General features: G+C 37.4%; 2 protein-coding genes and 1 long non-coding RNA gene across 3 annotated transcripts; 2 read left to right on the top strand and 1 right to left on the bottom strand.

The window, feature by feature from the left end:
* Positions 1–8,838: 8,838 nt before the first annotated feature.
* On the top strand, positions 8,839–18,218 carry LOC108192752 (uncharacterized). Its single transcript, XR_010287698.1, has 2 exons — positions 8,839–8,956; positions 17,944–18,218. It is a non-coding gene; the product is annotated as an uncharacterized LOC108192752 (long non-coding RNA).
* On the top strand, positions 14,233–15,010 carry LOC135149302 (uncharacterized). The gene is made up of 2 exons (XM_064084698.1): positions 14,233–14,419; positions 14,495–15,010. Exons 1-2 carry the CDS (start codon positions 14,249–14,251, stop codon positions 15,008–15,010), a joined length of 687 nt encoding a protein of 228 aa, XP_063940768.1. The 5' UTR covers positions 14,233–14,248.
* A 304-nt stretch (positions 18,219–18,522) lies between the features above and the next one.
* LOC108192653 (photosystem II 5 kDa protein, chloroplastic) lies at positions 18,523–18,843 on the bottom strand. Its single transcript, XM_017372223.2, has one exon. It carries the CDS (start codon positions 18,841–18,843, stop codon positions 18,523–18,525), a length of 321 nt encoding a protein of 106 aa, XP_017227712.1.
* Between the last annotated feature and the right edge of the window lie 55 nt (positions 18,844–18,898).

Raw genomic sequence — 18,898 nt, 5'->3', positions numbered from 1 at the left:
GCACGAACTCTTATGAAAATGATTTCTTTTCATTGGTGGAATTTGTCTAAATGCAGGGGGCCATCAACACTTATATCCATTCACTAATCAAAAAATAGTATATCATGAGAATTAGTGATTATTGTGTGTCATGGCACACCATAAAAAATTCGATAATATAATATTATTTTGAGGGCAGTTTTGTACAAAGAGAAAAATATAAGAGAATGTCAAAGTAGTGATCTCGGCATAAATGTCACCGTACAGTAGAAGGAACATCCTCATGTGACCATGTATTAATATTCTCTCGGGGTCAGGTATTAGGCTGTGAAAATGAATTATGCGACTTTCTTCGTAAATAATTACATTTGAAGCACACAAGCTTCATGAATAATTTGCACCTATTTTTTGTGGATTTATTCTCTATTTGGTCAGTACTTGACCAAAATTTTCAGTTGATCTATTAAATCAAAAAAAAATTTAATCAATTAATTATAACATTCAAAATTTTCAAAATAACTATTCCGTCAATTTTTGTTAGAAATTCAAAATAATTATTTTGAAATTTTCAGATTCTTTATTATTTAAATGCAAATTTTTTTGACTCGGTAGGCCGAATGAAAGTTTTGGTCTTGTACAATAATCAAATAGAGCATTAACCCAATTTTTTATAATGTTCTCAAAAATAATTACATTAAAAAGTTATTACAGCTCATACAAGTCTATCAAATTATTCATTCGAATACACATTTTTAATGTTTATCGTAAAATATTTGTGATGATTATGTTAATTGGGATGGAAGGATTACGTACCGTTCTATTTAATTTACGGAAACTGGATATATTTCTTGCTGCGGACTAGTATATTACAAATGAGCGGTATCTTGCTGAAATCAAGCTTAAATACATAATGAAAATTAAAAAACATAAACATTAATTTATATTGTATAAATTACAATTATTTAGAGTATTTTCAATGTTATGGCTAAAATAATATAAAATTTGTTGAATTTGTAAATGAGACTAGTTATAATGGTGTGTTTTATATTAAAAGTAATATGTTGTTATTATTATTTTATAATTTTTTTACTATTCGGCATATATTTAAAGTGTATATAAAGTACAATTTTATAAAAAATAAAATATTTTTTTAGAAAAATTTAAAATTAGATTTTCGGAAGAAAAAATATTAACATACTTTATGAAACTACAATTTACAAAAAAAAATTGAATGCGTGTCCAGTACTTTATCCATATGCATAATTTTTTTATAATTTTTTTTAGATTCAATAAATATTATCAATACCATAACATCAGCGAAATTTTAACAAAATTAAAATATAAATACTTTAACCATATCATTTCTATTACATTTATTTTATAAAATTTTATTTTTTAGAGGAGAATTTAATGTTTTTAGTGCACAAAGATTATTTGCTGGAGGCTGGAGCAGGGAATTTCCGAAGAGTGAGATATTTGTGATACGGGATGACAGTAAGTAGATTGCTGTCGGTTAAGTAGAATTAGAGTTTGTGTCGGTGATAGAAAGCTACGGTCTCTGGATTATATGGTGTGACATGTGATATGATTGCTTTTGCACCTGCTCCATGTGGCTTTGCGCAGTACCACATATCCTTTGAAGCCAAGTGTCATTTCAGTAGATGATTTTACTAAATTAGTTTATCCTTTTCAGTCCGTATAAATAATAATCAATTCACTGCTCTAATGTTCATGGGAAAATAACGTACTCCCTCCGTCCCACCCAATTCTTTACATTGGGTTTGGGCACGGAGGTTAAGAAATATGTATAAAGTAGTAGAAAAGAGAAAGAAAAGTGGGTGGAGTGGTGGGACCCACTGATTTTTAATATATAAAAGAGAGATAGTGGAGTAAAAGTAGTGTGAAAAGGAAGAAAAAGTGGGAAAGTAGTGGGACCCATTAACTATTTTAGGAAAGTTTTGTAATGTAAAGAAATGGGTGGGACAGCCAAATAAGGAAACTGTAAAGAATCTGGTGGGACGGAGGGAGTATCTTATATCGGATAAGTGGTGTTTGTTTTTCAGAATCAAAAACGGCTTCTGGCTTCTGGTTTCTGGTTTCTGCTTTCTGGTTTCTGCTTTTTTTGAACCGTTTGTGTAAAAAATTAGAAGTACTTTTAAGAAGCTGAGAATGCTAGCTTATCTCTCACAACTTCTCCTTTTTTTCCAAACATTTTATTAACTTATTTACTTCTCACTTCCACTCCACTTCTTTATTATAAGCAAGAAGTCACTTCTTTTAAGTTAACCCAAACGGCCCCTTAATGTGGGCCGTTCGGGTGAGCTAGCTTAAAATTAAAAAAGTGAAGTACAATTTAGTAGTTAGTTAAGACTTATAAGTGATTAAAGTGTTTGGGGAAAAAGGTAGAAGTCATGAAACAAAAATTAAGATTTTTTTAGTTTTTTATAGGTATTTCTCGACTTTTTACACAAACAGCACGAATAAGTGCTTCTAACTTATAACTCCAGAAGCAGTGCTTAAAAGCTCCACCCAAACATCCACTAAATATTCTTAAGATGTACTTTATTCATAAAACCAGTTAAGAAGCCGCGCGTTGCGGAGACCCATTAAAATTATAATGATGATTTAAAATTAATATTTATAGAATAAAATAAATTTACGGCAGCCTATAAAAATTTATATATTGATGATTCAAAATCAATATTTGTATAATAAAATAAATTTTATATTATAGACATCTCGACGCAATACCAGTATTAATATATAAAAGAGTTGATTGCAATTGGCACCCCTTTGGTTTCAGCATATTGCACATTTCACCTAATAGTTTTGGAAAATACACTTTGCAGCCCCAGACTTTTAACTTGTAGACACTTTGCACCCTTTCTGTTAATTTCTGCCGTTAACCATTAACTTTTGCAGGGGCATTTTGGGAAATTTAATCATATTCAATTAAAATTAGATCTTTATCTAAATTTTCCGACCATCTAAACGATATTTTTCGGAGAAACTTAAAGAACTAAAGTTGTATAGAATAAAAAGATCTTTTTAGAACAATAAGGTTCAAAATTTAAATAATTATTTAAAAACGATTGTTTATTTTTACAAGATTGCTAATTTTTGAATTTTTATAGAATAATTATAAAAAGAATTACGAAAATTTTAAACCTTATAATTATAAGAAGATCTTTTTATCTCTACAACTTTCGTTCTTTAAGTTTTTCCAAAACATATCATTTAGATGGTCAAAAAATTTAAATAAAGATCTGATTTTAATTAGATATAATTAAATTTCCCAAAATGCCCTGCAAAAGTTAACGGTAACGGCAGAAATTAACGGAAAGGGTGCAAAATGTCTACAGGTTAAAAGTCTGGGGCTGCAAAGTGTATTTTCCAAAACTATTAAGTGCAATGTGCAATATGCTGAAACCAAAGGGGTGCCAATTGCAATTAACTCTATATAAAATTGCAAAATTGAACTATAATTCATGAGTGAAAAAAAGAAAATAACTTATGTCTACGTGTAATTAACAATTAATGCACGAACGGATCTTAATTTTAGTTGTATTTTTTTTGAAAAGTAATCATGTTCCTCACTAACATTGTCATTAACTTTTCCAAACACTACTTCTTAGACATACATCACATCCTGCATGTAAAAATTATATGGTTCTTTAACAGATGTGATTGATGACATTTAGCCATATACATTGACTAGCCAATAAAACAGATAGTAAACTTGTAAAACATAGGTGCATACAAGTCTAAAAGATACAGTAGAAACTCTTTAAATTAATACTCGGTAAATTAATAAACTCTCTAAAATAATAAATTTATTCGGTCCCGACTTGGGTCAATGTAAAAAATTAAAAAACTCGATAAAATAATAAGATAATAATTTTTTGAGAGATCCCTTTATATTTTTCGGTCCCAAGAAAATCATAAATTAATAATTCATAGAAACTGAAAAAAATATATTACACTCTATTGAAATTTGATAATAGTTGTCTGTTTTCCTTTTAGATTTCGCAACACCGTTTAGATGAGAAGCCATCCTGTGAGATATGGTTTGAATACTATAACATATTCATGTAATTTATATATATCAAACTTGTTCAAGAATATACTCCCTCCGTCCCGGTCATTTCTATACAGTTTCCTCTTTGGGACGTCTCATCAATTCTATACATTCCTAAAATAACAACTTTTAATAATGTAAAACACTATTACACCAACTACTTTCTTCCACTATCTTCATTTTATAACAATATAAACACTATTACACCCACTACTTTCCCCCACTATCACACATCTATAATTAAATATAAATGGGTCCCGGCACTTTACCTATTTTTCATCTAACTTTACTCATTTTTTACATTTTTTCTTGGTCTCCGTGTCCACACCAAATGTATACAACCTACTGGGACGGATAGAGTAATGAACAACATTTTTATTTCTTTTGTTTACATTTGTTGTACGGTACTTTAAAAATCATTATTGATCTCCAATACATATGAACATGGTAGAAACTAATTTATATTGAATTCCAAAGTTCGTTGCAATGTAAGTCTAAAAGAAAATCATTATTGATCTCCAATACATATGAACATGGTAGAAACTAATTTATATTGAATTCCAAAGTTAGTTGCAATGTAAGTCTAAAAAGCATAGACTAATTTGCCTAATAATCTCCAATACATATGAACATGGTAGAAACTAATTTATATTGAATTCCAAAGTTAGTTGCAATGTAAGTCTAAAAGGCATAGACTAATTTGCCTTTTCGTTTAGTATATTAATTTATATACAGTATGCTTTTTAATTTGGTATGTACGGTATAATCAGTTAAAAACTCTTTAAATTAATAATTATTAATTTATTGATAAATTAATAACTCTCTAAATTAATAAATTTCCCCGGTCCTGACATTATTAATTTATAGAGTTTTTACTGTATTGAGATGCAAATCTGAAAGCATCGCTAGTTTTAATATGGATAAACATTATGTTCTAATTGTACGAACATTAATCATGTCGGGACGTATGAACTCCAATCCATGCACATGTATATTAGTGACTCCTTACTCCAATTTCTTCGGATTGGTTGTCCGGAAAAACATCAATTTAAATCCATGAGATAAGGGCATGTAACTACCCTTACTTGCAATAACCTTTATTTTTTTAATATTGTATATATAGTCTTCACTTAAAAGGTTCTTGAACCGAGCAAATAGATATTGCGGAAGTGTTGCACGAATAATATTTTCCTCTATGCAAAGTAAACCATATAAAAATTAACAATAACAAACATGTCCGATGGAGAAAAAAAATATTATAAAAGAATAATTAACAAATATGTATCATTAACAGTTAATTTATTGACTTTCATCCATCAATATAATGTCAAGACTATATTCTTCTCCTGTATTTGGATTTGTCGACTCCCCCAACCGACAAACTCTTACTCTTATCAACCAATCATCTCTAATCATTATACAAAACATCTAGCATAGTTTAACACATTATTGTATTAGACAGAGAAGATAAATAGGCACAAAAAATAGTCTAACCTCAATTTATAGGGTTGATTTGAGAAAAGACCGGCTTATCAAACTTTCATGACCGGCTCACCCTCTTCATCATGTCCTGATAGAACTATCGTTTGAGCTATCGACAGAACTGCGATTCCATACAAACTTTCATCACCAAATCAAGACCCCGCTTACAATTAAGAAGCAAAAAACAAAGCTCTCACCAAGGAAGGAAAACAACCTGAAAATACAAATCACAAATCGAAATAAAAGCAAACTGAAAACAAACAAAAATAAAAATACTTAGATCTAACAGTCGAAAACACAAGAATAACGATTAACTCTCATATCCGATAAGCTCCGCTTGAATCGAATAAAAAAGTAAATCGGAAGCTCCGATGATGCAGATCTATAAACAAACCAAATGAGATAAATCCTTCCTCAACGAGGAAGATTGTTGAAAGAAACAATTAAGATGAAACAAATAAAAGATTTGGGGCTCTCCATCGGTGAAAACCGATGGAACCCCTCCGATGATGCAGACGGCTACTTCAAGAATAGAGAGAATATTAGGGTTTTGGGTCCAATACTTTTGATACTAAAAAAGTAGGTACATTTTATTTTGATATTTTGAGTAAGGTAGTTCTGAAATTTGTTTCCAATATACCCGAAACTAAAAAATAATAATTTTTATTTTTAATAATTTTCATTTTTATCAATTAAATGATTGGAGAATCATCTAAAACATACAGAGGTCGATTAATATATTTCAAAAAATAAAACTGAAGTTAACATGTAGAGGTCGATTAACATAGACATTAATTATTAAAAAAATAATTTACACATATTTTTTCCAATTTAATACACAGTAATAAACGCCTTGCACAGTCCGAAATTTTCTAGGTATGCTACACAACTATTGGTCCATATATAATGCTAAGCAACGACAAAAAAAATGCTTTAAAATCACAGTTGAATACACTCGAAACTGACATAAACCTACGTAGAGATACAAGTGTTGTTGGGCACGAGTCATGGGGAAGCCGAAAAGAGAATTTCAATCTTCAGTGCCATGGAGAGGTGATATGGAAGAAGACGCATGTAATGAACTGAAGCTGCTTGTTACATCAGACGAGTCAGGTTCAACTATGCATCTCCATCACAATAATACCAAGAATAATGATGTTTCTTTAACTCGATTCGACTCTCAACTTAGTTACGCCTTCCGCCGCAATTACCAGGTTTCGGGCTAATTCTTTAACGTTTTTACTTTGTGGTTTTGATGATTACCAAATTAAACATACGTAGGATGCATGCAGACTGCAGGGAATGAGTTGTTTCATGAAAGATACAGTAATCAAATACATGTTAAAACTCGAAAGTTATCATGTACTCTTTTTCTTAGAGCGTTTGATATATGCACACTCAAAATTTATCAATGCACAACTTAACTCTTTTTTGGTTGAAAATTTGGCTACCCTCTATTTTCCCATCACAATAATATTGCAGAAGAAGTATTAGAGTCCCGCAGAACTGACAGAGTATTGTTAGAGTTGAATGAAGTGATTGATTTGATTAAATCAAATAGTGTTGAGAATTTTTCAGAATCATTTGTATTGTCTGGGTACTGTTTGGCATTGTTGCTAGAGACGGTAACAACAGTTTTTTGTTGAAAACAAGGTGAAAACTATTTAGGTAAATTTTAAAACAGCTTTTATGAACAGCTTAAGAGCTGCTTTTAGGAAAAACAGGTCTTCCCATGTTTTTGCAAAAAGCTGATTTTCCGCTTTTCCTGGAAGCAGTCATAGATTTTACTACGAAACCTCATCAAATATATTATATTTTTTTATATTATAATTCATAATATGCAAATATAAAAAAATTACTAAACAACTATCTGATTTTCTTGTTCTAGTCCTTAGCCCTGCCTGATGTCAAAGGCATTGTTGTGTCATTCCTTTACTCTTTATGTCATATACAACAATTGTCCTAGTGTCCATATAATGAGGCTGCTCGTGGAGAGTTGTTAGTCCATTAGTGTATACTACAAGATTATGTTCCTAAGCAATTTGGTTCTCTGGCCCAAAACCCAGTGAACAAATAAACTACAGGGATTATCTAAACACATATGCATGAGGAGCTTCCTTAACCCAGGCACATTTTGTGGCCTATATATATTATTGTTATTATCTCTTCTATAGTCTAAGTTAGCCATAACATCCAAGTAAGCCATAACTGTACAAGTGTTATAACAACTCAGGGGACTTGTCTCCGTGCCAACAATATGATATGATCATTTTGAGGCAAAGGCATATCCAAAAAGAAAAGGTTCTTCTATAAAGACGTCCAGGTAATTTGAATGATATGTTTGTCTCTTAACATGCTTTTAACCTGGAGCCCAACATGACCATCCTTGGCTAAAGTAACCTTAGTAATGAAATTAAAATTGGATAGTGATCGGGAACGTGAAATTCTTTTGAAATGATACATTTCAAACTACTTGATTCCAGTTGTTATTTCAAATTTTGAAATATATGTTTGTCATTTCAAAGATAGAAGCACTTTGCTAATATTTTTTTGTATGAGTTTTATATACCTATGTGAATCTTCGCCTTCATCAGTTGTTCCAGCAGTTGTGTAACACTCTCCGAACTCCAAAATGAAGGAGCCAAATGACAGATTATAGCATCCTAGTGTTTAGTTGATAATGTTAATCATGAATATATTTTCTGTAAATTTCAAGTAGTAGAATTTCATTCTACAATATACTATTAATACTATCAACTCTCAAAGAAGAATTAAAAGATATTTATTCAAAAAAAAAAAGAATTAAAAGATAGTACTACGTAAGTCCATGTATGAGCTGTTGATTGTAAAACCATATCCTTAATTATTTCAATCTTTTAAGGAAAAAACTAGGCATAGCATAAGCCATAAAGTTTGGTTCTTCATCATATTGTGGTCTGTTAGAGTTTACTATATTTCTTTGACAGTAATAGCATTTTTGTTTTACTGGTTTAAGATGAAACTTTGTTGAGGAAATGGAATTTTATTTCTTTATGACGTATAATATCCTACATTTTCCTGTTTTACAATTTTGTCAAATCTTAAGTTCTAAGGACCTTTGAAAGGTTAAACACTAAGTTCTGAATACTCTGTTCTGATTTATCTTTCTGTATTATATATTTTTAATAATTCATTCTGTTGCATCAGATTATCGGTTATTGCTTTACATTTTGAATTTGTTTTATAATTTCTCCTCAGAGGAGTGTCAATTATGTGATGTTCAATTGGTCTAAAAGAAAGTATTTTTGTGTGTCCAAATGCAGTTTCTTCAAAATGTATTCAGTATTGAGACGCTTGTTAAACCTCTTCCTCCTCCAATGGCAGAAAATGTTGCTCGCAACTTGAGTTTCTTTAGGCGTATCTTCACACAATTTTCTGGTAACGTATATCCTTACCGTGTTCCTACTGTATTTCCTGTAACTCAGATCTGATAAATGCATCGCTAACTCGTTCATGACAGTTAAAATCTACCTATCATTATTCCTTTTTCTAGCCACACTTCTTGTAGTAATTTAAGCAGGCAATACAAAAAAGTATTATAATTGATTGGGTAGAACATGGAGGAATATTGGTAAAATGAACATTTTTCTCTTCATTCTTTGATAGTTTGTATATTGTGATTTCTTTTAATTCATGTTGGACGGACATATATTTGTGCACTCTACACTACCTTTCAAGCCAAAAATATTGAAAATTTCAAATTTACCACAAAGCTGGAGAACCAGTATTTAGAGACCGAGCTTTTGCCATGTCTAGCCTCAGTCAGTATATTATGATAACTCCAGATCCCGTTCCGGCCTTTTCTCCGCCTTGCTCCGTCGTCTTGCGGTGTAGCTGCTGGATGGGTGCCTGCAAAACAACGCCGGAGGGGGGTTTGGACCCCGAGGCGCCTCCGGCGTGAGAGTAAGAGCGGGCTTGAAAGTAGTCGGACGGAAAATGAGCTATCTATCAATGTAGAGGGTGTGTGTATGGTGGTTGCTTGAGTGGTTGTGTTTGCTGAATATATATGTGTGTGGGAAATATGAGTGTGGAGGCTGAAGAGAGAGAAGGGAGGAGGAACCCTTAAACCTCTTATCCTTGGTCTATTTATAGGCCAAGGATTAGGGTTTAAGGGTAGGAAACCTGAATCTTGGCCATACACCTGTATGTCTGGAATCCCTACACGTGTCCCCGTGTCAGCTTGTCGTTTCTTGACAGTAGTTGTTCATGTTCTGTCCCTATCACCTGGGCCCTCCATTCATCCTGTGCTGGTCCGGGAGAGGGATGGATTGGTTGTGTCTGAGTCCGAGATCATCTCCTGGGTCCGGACCATCTCCGAAGTCTAGGGTCGTGTCTTGGGTCTGGGTCATCTCCGGGGTCCGGGATCATCTCCTGGGTCCGAGATCATCTCCGGATCATGTAGTGCTTGGATCCGGGTTATACCCTATCATTTGCCCCCCACTCCCTTATACAGATTTTCTGTGTGAGGGAGTAGAGTGTTGTGTTCGGTCCGGGCTGATTGCGGAGAGGGTGAAGTTTTTCTTTTGCCCCCCTGCGTGTGTTTTTTGTTCTTGATTCTGAGGCTTGATGGACCTGGATTAGGGGAGGGTTTTTGTTGTTGGCGTAGTCCTGGTCAATTTGATAATCCCCTGAGATGTCCGAATTTTTTCGAAGCATCGTTGTGGTCTGGTCTGGGGGCGGGAGTTTATGTTGTTTTTTTGCTTCTTGCTTCAGACAAGTCTGACTCGGGCTATATTTCTTACAAAACGAGCGCTGGAGTCCGGGACCACAAACAAGGTCGGGGTTGATTGTTTTTGTTTTTGCTGGCTTGGAGCGCCAACCTTTTGAAACATGAGATGTACACATATATTTTCATATTTTCTCGGAAATTCTGATCGTTGCGGGTCCGGTATGAGGGAATGAGTCCGGACTCCCAACAGGTCCTTGGCTCCTAGTCCGGAGTCAGAAAGGAGGTCCGGATTCATTGTTGGCTTGGAGCATCCTTTTCTTTCTAATTGCCTAAAGGGGTCCGGGACCGAAAATTGAGTTCGGGCTTATTATTACTTGGGATGTGCGTAAGGTGGAAACGTCTTGTGCTTTGTTGCTTTCCTCTGTCCGGATTATCGTGTAGTCCTGGTTGATGTTGGAAAGTTGGTCTGTTTCATGGCTTGTTTACATATCAAGCGTCGGGATCCGGAGTCAAAGAAGGGGTCCGGGTTCACCACCATGGTTCGGTCTCGATGTGAATGAGTGAGTCCAAGAATTGGATTTGTGACTTCTGGGCCTATATTCAAATCAGATTGGGCCTTCCGCTTGTGGGCTTGCTAGGTGACGGTTATTGAAATAACTCGTATTTTCCTTCAATTTTCTTCGGAATTTCAACTTTATCAAACTGCTGCACTTTTATTTTCTTTCTTCTTGTCGGTTGGTCCGGACCCATAACATATATGTGGCCATGGGCTCGGGGTGAGGTGTTGAGTTAGGATTAACTCCCGAACCGTGGGCCCTTCACGCGTCCGGGACTAAAAGTGGAGTCTGGGTTTATTATTGTGATTTGGGGTGTTTTTGACAAGCGGGCGGTGGGAAGGTTTATTGCTTTCCTCTTGGCTTTGAAAATGATATTTTACAGCTGTTAGTTTTTCTTTGCTAGCCAGTGGATCCTCAACACGTGGCTCTGGTAACAAAGGATTGTAAAAACCCTCACTTCCACTTTTTATTTTTATCTTTCAGCAAAAGCTTTTTACTTGAGCGAGCGATTCTTTGAATATTGGCGGAGCTCTTCACCTCGACCCGCATCTGCGTTTCCACGAAGTCCACGCCCCGTAGGTAAACTTCGTTTTTTCTTCTTCTTTTCACAGTAAATTTATTTTGTCGGCGTTATTTTTTCAAGGCTGGTGGGTCTCCGTATGTGTTTGTATGTAATGTGATGAGTCTGTCCCGAGTTGACTCGCCGAGTCATGCTGAGTCACTGTCTTTGTGTTGTCGTTGTTTGCTGTGAGTCTGAGCCCGTTGTGCTTTGTTTTGCTTGAAATTTTGTTGTTGCTGCGATTTTAGTCCGAGTCGAGGTGCCGAGTTGTAGTGAGCTGTCATCGTTTGCTGTGTTTTTGAACTCTGTCGAGTCTGCTCTGAGTCGACTCGGCAAGTTAGTACCCGAGTCTGGTTTGTTTTTGAGTTGCTGGGTTTTTGATGTGTCACCGAGTCGTGCAAGAGTCTAGTCCGAGTTTGTCTGCTGAGTTTTGTTAATACATAATTCCAGTCGCGACTTGCTTTCTTGAGTCTGGTTTGTTTTCGAGTTGTGATGAAGCCGCAGCCTTTTGTCGAGGTTTACTTGAGTCTGGGTTTATTGTCGGGAGTCCGGGACCGGGAGGTGAGTCCGGATTGTTTTGATGAGGCTGAGTGGGATTTGTGGTTGTTTGGGTTTTGAGTTCAGGAGTATGTAGTTCTGGGTTTTGGGGACAGAGAGCTCTGCTCTCGGTTTTTTGTTTTGTTCGATTTGTTGGTGTCAGGTGACTTGCTTTGTTTGATGAGTTTGTCTTTGTTTATTGTCGGGAGTCCGGGACCGGGAGGTGAGTCCGGATCGGTTTGATGAAACTGAGTCTGGGATGTAGTTTCTTTTTGCCGAGTTGTTTGGCCGTGTCTGTTGTTTTGTGTCTCGAGTTGATTGCTTGTTGTATGAGTTCGTGTATTGCCGATTTATTGAGTTGTTTTGGACTGGTTTCACTCGAAGCAAAGCAATCGAGTCGTCACCTGGTCAGTTTGCCTCGTTGGGTCTTAACTGAATTTTGTGTTTGAGTTTCGAGTTGTCATTGTCTTTTGTCCGAGTCAGCATTCTTTGTTTGAATGTATATATGTTCTTTGAATTGCTGGGTCTTTGTGTGCTTCTGTTTGTTTTGTATTGATTCGTGGACCCCAAGGTTTTTGGCAAATGTTTTGGTAGCGTTGTTTTTGGTTGTATGTGTGTAGGCATTTTTTTGTTTTAGGTTTAAATATTGTGTTTGTGGGTCATATATGATGTCCCGAAGTCCGGGATTGTTCACTGGAGTCCGGGTTGGGGCTGTGAGGTCGTGGCTTTTATTTTGGTTTAGGTTGTGTATTTTTGCTAGATAGGAAGTTTAACATATAGGTCTAGGCTGGAGGTCCGGACCATAATAAAAGCAATGTAGAAACCAAGTAGGAATAAGCTAGTTTCTTGCAGAGAGTTCTTCATGTATAAAACTGACCTCAGATTATTATATGTAGGTGTATGGTCCGGACCAAGGAGTCAGCTAAGAGGGGGTGATCCGAGTCCTCCCACCATGCCCCGGGCTGCTGTTTTGTCAAAGAGATTTTCTGTGAAGGAGGTTTCGAATAGACAGGTGTTGTTCACTCCGGATGGTTGTTGGACAAATAGTAATTATCACTTTGTGAAGAAGGCTCCGGATGTTCCCGACACCCGATACTTTCGGGATTTGAGTAGGCTGTATCGTGATAGGCATCCGGATGGGGGTCCTGGTCCTTATGATAAGGAGGACGTTGATTCTAGGTTTGCAGAGTTTGCTATGGCCCGGGACCCCTATCCTCTGAAGGAGAGTCTCACTTCCTTGCCCAAGGAAGAGATGGACACCGTGGTGAGGTCTGCTTTCCAGCTAGGTTCGGAGATAGAGTGGAGGTGGCCTGAACCGGGGGAAAGAATTTATCATAAACCAGCCGATGGGTTCGTTCCTGTTTGGTTGGAACATCTTAGGTCTGGGTGGAATCCCCGGTGGCACCTCTTCTTCAAACATTTGTGTAAATATGTGTATAAGTGTTCACCAATGCAGATAACCCCGAATGGAATCATGTGGATGACTTGGTTCTTAGCCACCTGTAACAAGATGAAGATTCAGCCTACCTTTAAGTTGTTTAACCAGGTCTTTCTCCTAGTTAAGTCCACCCAGGAACCTTTGTATGAGGTGAGATTCCGGGCTAAGGTGTGTGGGTACGGTCCGGGTCTTGCGAGACCGATGATTATGCTTTCTTCGTTGAAGCATTGGAATCACGAGATAATTCTTTTGAAGGGTCTTGATCTGGGGTTTATGCCTTATATTGCGACTGAGGGGGGTAGAGACGGATTTCTTTCCACCCATTTTAAGAGGCGATGCTTTGCAACAGGTCTTTGATTTCTGCAATTTCTTTGGGCAACAGTTCACCCGGGATACTTTCATGCAGCATCTCAAGTTACATAAGTGGGGGTGTAAGTCCGAGTTTGTAGTTGTTTTGTGTCTATTCTTCTTATGTGGTTGCTTCTTTATACTTTTCTCTTGCATTTGTAGTTGTGGTTGTAGTTGTAGTTGTTTCTTTTCTGGTCTTCTTATACATGTCTGGGAATGCTCTGTCCATGATTTCTGATTTTTCTTGTTTTTTGTTTCAGGCTTGCCTTATTTTCGTAGAAGGCTTTGGAGGATGTCTTCCGGTACATTGGCTGTAGCTTTAAAAAACTTGGGTTCCTCCCACATGACAAAGAAGAAGTCTGGATTGGTTGCGCGATCTAGGTCTTCTGCCCGTGAGACGGGGTCTGAGTCTAGTACGCCGAGGGTGAATCTGGGGACAGTTGCAATCGTTGATGTGGAGATGGGCGGCCCGGAGCCGGCCAAGAAAGTTGACAAGAAGGGAAAGAAGCCGGAGAAGAAGCATGTGTCCAAGGGTTCTACTTCTGGTCGTGGGAAATAAATCATGGAGGAGTTGGACTTGGATGATGAGGAGGATGGTCTCCGGGTTGGGGACCATTCTATGAAAGAGGTGGTGAAGATCATGTCTGAGATGCCTTCGGATTCGGACTGGACTGAGATGGGGGAATCCGGAACGGTGGGAATGTACAGGAAAGCTGTTGCGGTTTGGGGTCAGGTGAGTGTATCAACTTTAGTTGTTTAACTATTCTCTTCTGTTTTGTTGCTGAAATGTGCAATTTGAATTTTTCAGATGGGCATTGCAATTGCTGGGATGGTTGCCTTGAGCTCAAACCAACTGAGGGAGGAGAAGGCGGCTTCGGACGACAAGGATGTCCGGATCACAACTTTGGACACGAATCTGAAATTGGCCAAGTCCTCAGTTGACGATTTGGGAGAGAAGTTGAAGGCAGCTGAGACTCGGGTTTCCGAGTTTGAGACCGAGATCGAGAGTCTGAAGCGGCAGCTTGCTGAGAGGAAGGAGCCTACCGTGGTGATTTCTGAGTTCAAGGAGTCTGAGGAGTATGACCGTGCCTTGGCCGATGCTGGGGCGGCTGAGATTTTACGTTGTTGGACTGTTGCTGAGAGGCATATCAAGTCTGACCCAGAGGCATGCTTCGATAGCTTTTGTGGCTTATATGTCAAGGCTAAGGAGGACCTCGAAAAGGGTCTTGGGGAGCCGGAACCATTTGATGGGCCTGCTCCTAGCTTTCTTCCCAAGGAGTTGGACCAAGATGTCGGTCTGGATCATCTTGTCGTTCAGGATTAGACCGCCGGATGGTTCTATCTTTTGCTTTGTCTTGGTTTAGCGCATTCTCTCTTTTGTAAACCTGAACTTGTTTTCTTTGTAGTCTTGAACTTGTTTCTGCTTGGGTCAGTTGTGTTCCGGACTGGATCTGTTACTTGGGCGTAATCTTGATGACCTTTTGCTTCATTAGTTGTTGTTTGCTTTCTTGATTGCTGTTTTTGTTTGATTACAGCTATTGTGTTTCCGGTTCGGGCTTGTATTTTGTTTTTCTTTTTTGTCATATGATCTGGATAGCTTGGCAGGTTGGTAGTGATAATGCAGGGTCCAGGTTATCCAATCTCTTTTGAAAGAGTTTTTGCGCCTTAGATGTGTGAAGCGAGTCCGGATCATGCTAGACCTCTTTTCTCCTGCTCCTCTTGCCTTGGAGTATTTTTCCAAGTAATAATTGAGAAGTAACCCGATTTGGCTGTTGAATAAATCTTTGCCTTAGGTGGATAGCTGGGTCCGGTATTGGTCACTTGTAGAATGGTAATTGTAAGTACAATATAGTATTATACTCTGGATCGGTTGCTTGGCTTGAAAAAAAAATATTTCAAGTAGTACATAAATGGTTGAGTCCGGATTGGTTGCTTGAAGAATTCTTGCCTTTAAAAAATAATTCAAGTAATGAATAAATGATTGAGTCCGGATTGGTTGCTTATATCCGGATTGGTTGCTTGGAGAATTCTCTCCTTGAAAAAATAATTCAAGTAATAAATAAATGATTGAATCCGGATTGGTTGCTTATATCCGGGTTGGTTGCTTGGAGAATTCTCTCCTTGAAAAAATAGTTCAAGTAATGAATAAATGATTGAATCCGGATTGGTTGCTTATATCCGGATTGGTTGCCTTGAAAATATATTTCTAGTAATAAATAAATGGCTGGATCCGGATTGGTTGCTTGTCTTGAAAAAAAATAATTCAAGTAATGAATAAATGATTGAGTCCGGGTTGGTTGCTTATATCCGGATTGGTTGCTTGGAGAATTCTCTCCTTGAAAAAATAGTTCAAGTAATGAATAAATGATTGAATCCGGATTGGTTGCTTATATCCGGATTGGTTGCCTTGAAAATATATTTCTAGTAATAAATAAATGGCTGGATCCGGATTGGTTGCTTGTCTTGAAAAAAAATAATTCAAGTAATGAATAAATGATTGAGTCCGGGTTGGTTGCTTATATCCGGATTGGTTGCTTGGAGAATTCTCTCCTTGAAAAAATAATTCAAGTAATAAATAAATGATTGAATCCGGATTGGTTGCTTGAATCCGGATTGGATGCTTGGAGAATTCTCTCCTTGAAAAAATAATTCAAGTAATAAATAAATGATTGAATCCGGATTGGTTGCTTATATCCGGGTTGGTTGCTTGGAGAATTCTCTCCTTGAAAAAATAATTCAAGTAATGAATAAATGATTGAATCCGGGTTGGTTGCTTATATTCGGATTGGTTGCTTGGAGAATTCTCTCCTTGAAAAAATAATTCAAGTAATAAATAAATGATTGAATCCGGATTTGTTGCTTGAATCCGGATTGGTTGCTTGGAGAATTCTCTCCTTGAAAAAATAATTCAAGTAATAAATAAATAAATGATTGAATCCGGATTGGTTGCTTATATCCGGGTTGGTTGCTTGGAGAATTCTCTCCTTGAAAAAATAATTCAAGTAATGAATAAATGATTGAATCCGGATTGGTTGCTTATATCCGGGTTGGTTGCTTGGAGAATTCTCGGTTTGAAAATTTATGATTGCTTTTTTGGTGAAAATGTATATGTGCAATATGGGTAGTAACAGAATGACACAAATAGTATAGACAGACAGTCAACTTACTACTTGGGGGAATGCTTGAAATGGCTATGTGCCAAGAAAAATAAGATGCTACCAGACAAAGTGCTTAATTTACTAGAGACAAATTTTGTACTTCTTGTGTGTGGGGTTTGCTAACGTGCACACAACAAAATAGCCATGGTTGAGATGGTGTTTTAAAGGTTGGAGTTTGTTGAAGCTTACAGAGATGAAATGGGACTCCCTTGTCGGGAGCTTGTTGATGGAGATGAGTCCAGTGGCACCGAGACCACAGGACAGAGTATACACCACCCCTCCTTCTAGCGCCAAATGATAACTCCAGATCCCGTTCCGGCCTTTTCTCCGCCTTGCTCCGTCGTCTTGCGGTGTAGCTGCTGGATGGGTGCCTGCAAAACAACGCCGGAGGGGGGTTTGGACCCCGAGGCGCCTCCGGCGTGAGAGTAAGAGCGGGCTTGAAAGTAGTCGGACGGAAAATGAGCTATCTATCAATGTAGAGGGTGTGTGTATGGTGGTTGCTTGAGTGGTTGTGTTTGCTGAATATATATGTGTGTGGGAAATATGAGTGTGGAGGCTGAAGAGAGAGAAGGGAGGAGGAACCCTTAAACCTCTTATCCTTGGTCTATTTATAGGCCAAGGATTAGGGTTTAAGGGTAGGAAACCTGAATCTTGGCCATACACCTGTATGTCTGGAATCCCTACACGTGTCCCCGTGTCAGCTTGTCGTTTCTTGACAGTAGTTGTTCATGTTCTGTCCCTATCACCTGGGCCCTCCATTCATCCTGTGCTGGTCCGGGAGAGGGATGGATTGGTTGTGTCTGAGTCCGAGATCATCTCCTGGGTCCGGACCATCTCCGAAGTCTAGGGTCGTGTCTTGGGTCTGGGTCATCTCCGGGGTCCGGGATCATCTCCTGGGTCCGAGATCATCTCCGGATCATGTAGTGCTTGGATCCGGGTTATACCCTATCATATTACATATCATGAAGTCATGAACTGTTTTACCTACTTGCCTGTGATCCACTGTCGTTTCCTCTATATTCGCTTTATATTCATGTAATAGAAAATCTTTATATGTTTCTCGGTGTTCTTGGCATTGCCCACCGTTTTGCTTTTGCAGAACCAGAAGGAATTTCAAAGGCTCAAAAATCACTTGGACTCGGGAGAGAAGAGAAATATCGTCAAGTTCGTTAAATTATTTTGCACAACAGTTGATAATATATAGAACATGTCAAGCTGTGGTATTGTTGCAACTTTTGGATTCACATTCTGCATGGCTATAGCCTATATTAACAGGAAAATAATACACTTTGTTGATAATTTATTTATTCAGATAAAATTTTATATTCATTGATTAATTCTAATCAACTTTTTAACTTGCAAGTCACAGATTAAGGGCCTGTTTGGGAGTAGGAAGTATTTTCTGCTTCTGGCTTCTGCTTTTTTTACCCGTTTGTGTAAAGAAGTAGAAGCACTTTTAAGAAGCTGAGAATGCTAGCTTCTCTCTCACAGCTTCTGCTTCTTTTCCAAACACTTTATTAACTTATTTACTTCTCACTTCTACTCTACTTCTTCACTTTAAGTAAGAAGTCACTTTTTTTAAGCTTGGCCAAACGGCCCCTAAAAAGAAGGAAAAGAAACAGAGTTTGCCATATGAACAAAAAAACACCAGTTTCAACATACTAACAACTCAAGAACGTCAGTTACGACAAATGCGAGCAGTTGGATTGGTAACACAAACTTGAGCATACTTCTTCTTGGCCTCAGGACTTCCACGCTTCGGCTCATCAGCCAACGCAATGTTTGCCACCGAGCATGCTGCTGCAGCCGCGACAGCAAACATCAGTTCCCTCCTCGCATTCTTGTTATTCACTTCAAAACTCTCCTTAGTCACTTCTGAAGCCTTTGACATGACAACATTGCTTCTGCAGACACTGATCATCGGCTGCTTTGCCGAGGCAGCTAACGTGACTGATGAGCCTGTCCCGAGGAACGCAGATGTCATAGTCACTGCAGCCATTTTGCTTAATTTCAATGTTTAGAAGTCTGCAGATAGTTGCAGGGAGTCGGCTTAC

This window comes from Daucus carota, chromosome 9, assembly GCF_001625215.2.
Source record: "Daucus carota subsp. sativus chromosome 9, DH1 v3.0, whole genome shotgun sequence".
In the NCBI taxonomy this organism is placed as follows: domain Eukaryota; kingdom Viridiplantae; phylum Streptophyta; class Magnoliopsida; order Apiales; family Apiaceae; genus Daucus; species Daucus carota.
Note: the sequence above shows the minus strand (reverse complement) of the source record. Positions and strands in the feature narration are given on the sequence as shown.

Excerpts from the sequence above, each read along its gene's own strand:
- LOC108192653 (XM_017372223.2), bottom strand. The coding sequence starts at position 18,843 with ATGGCTGCAGTGACTATGACATCTGCGTTCCTCGGGACAGGCTCATCA.
- LOC135149302 (XM_064084698.1), top strand. The coding sequence starts at position 14,249 with ATGGAGGAGTTGGACTTGGATGATGAGGAGGATGGTCTCCGGGTTGGG. Across the intron at positions 14,420-14,494 it reads CTGTTGCGGTTTGGGGTCAG|ATGGGCATTGCAATTGCTGG; the intron begins GTGAGTGTATCA and ends TGAATTTTTCAG.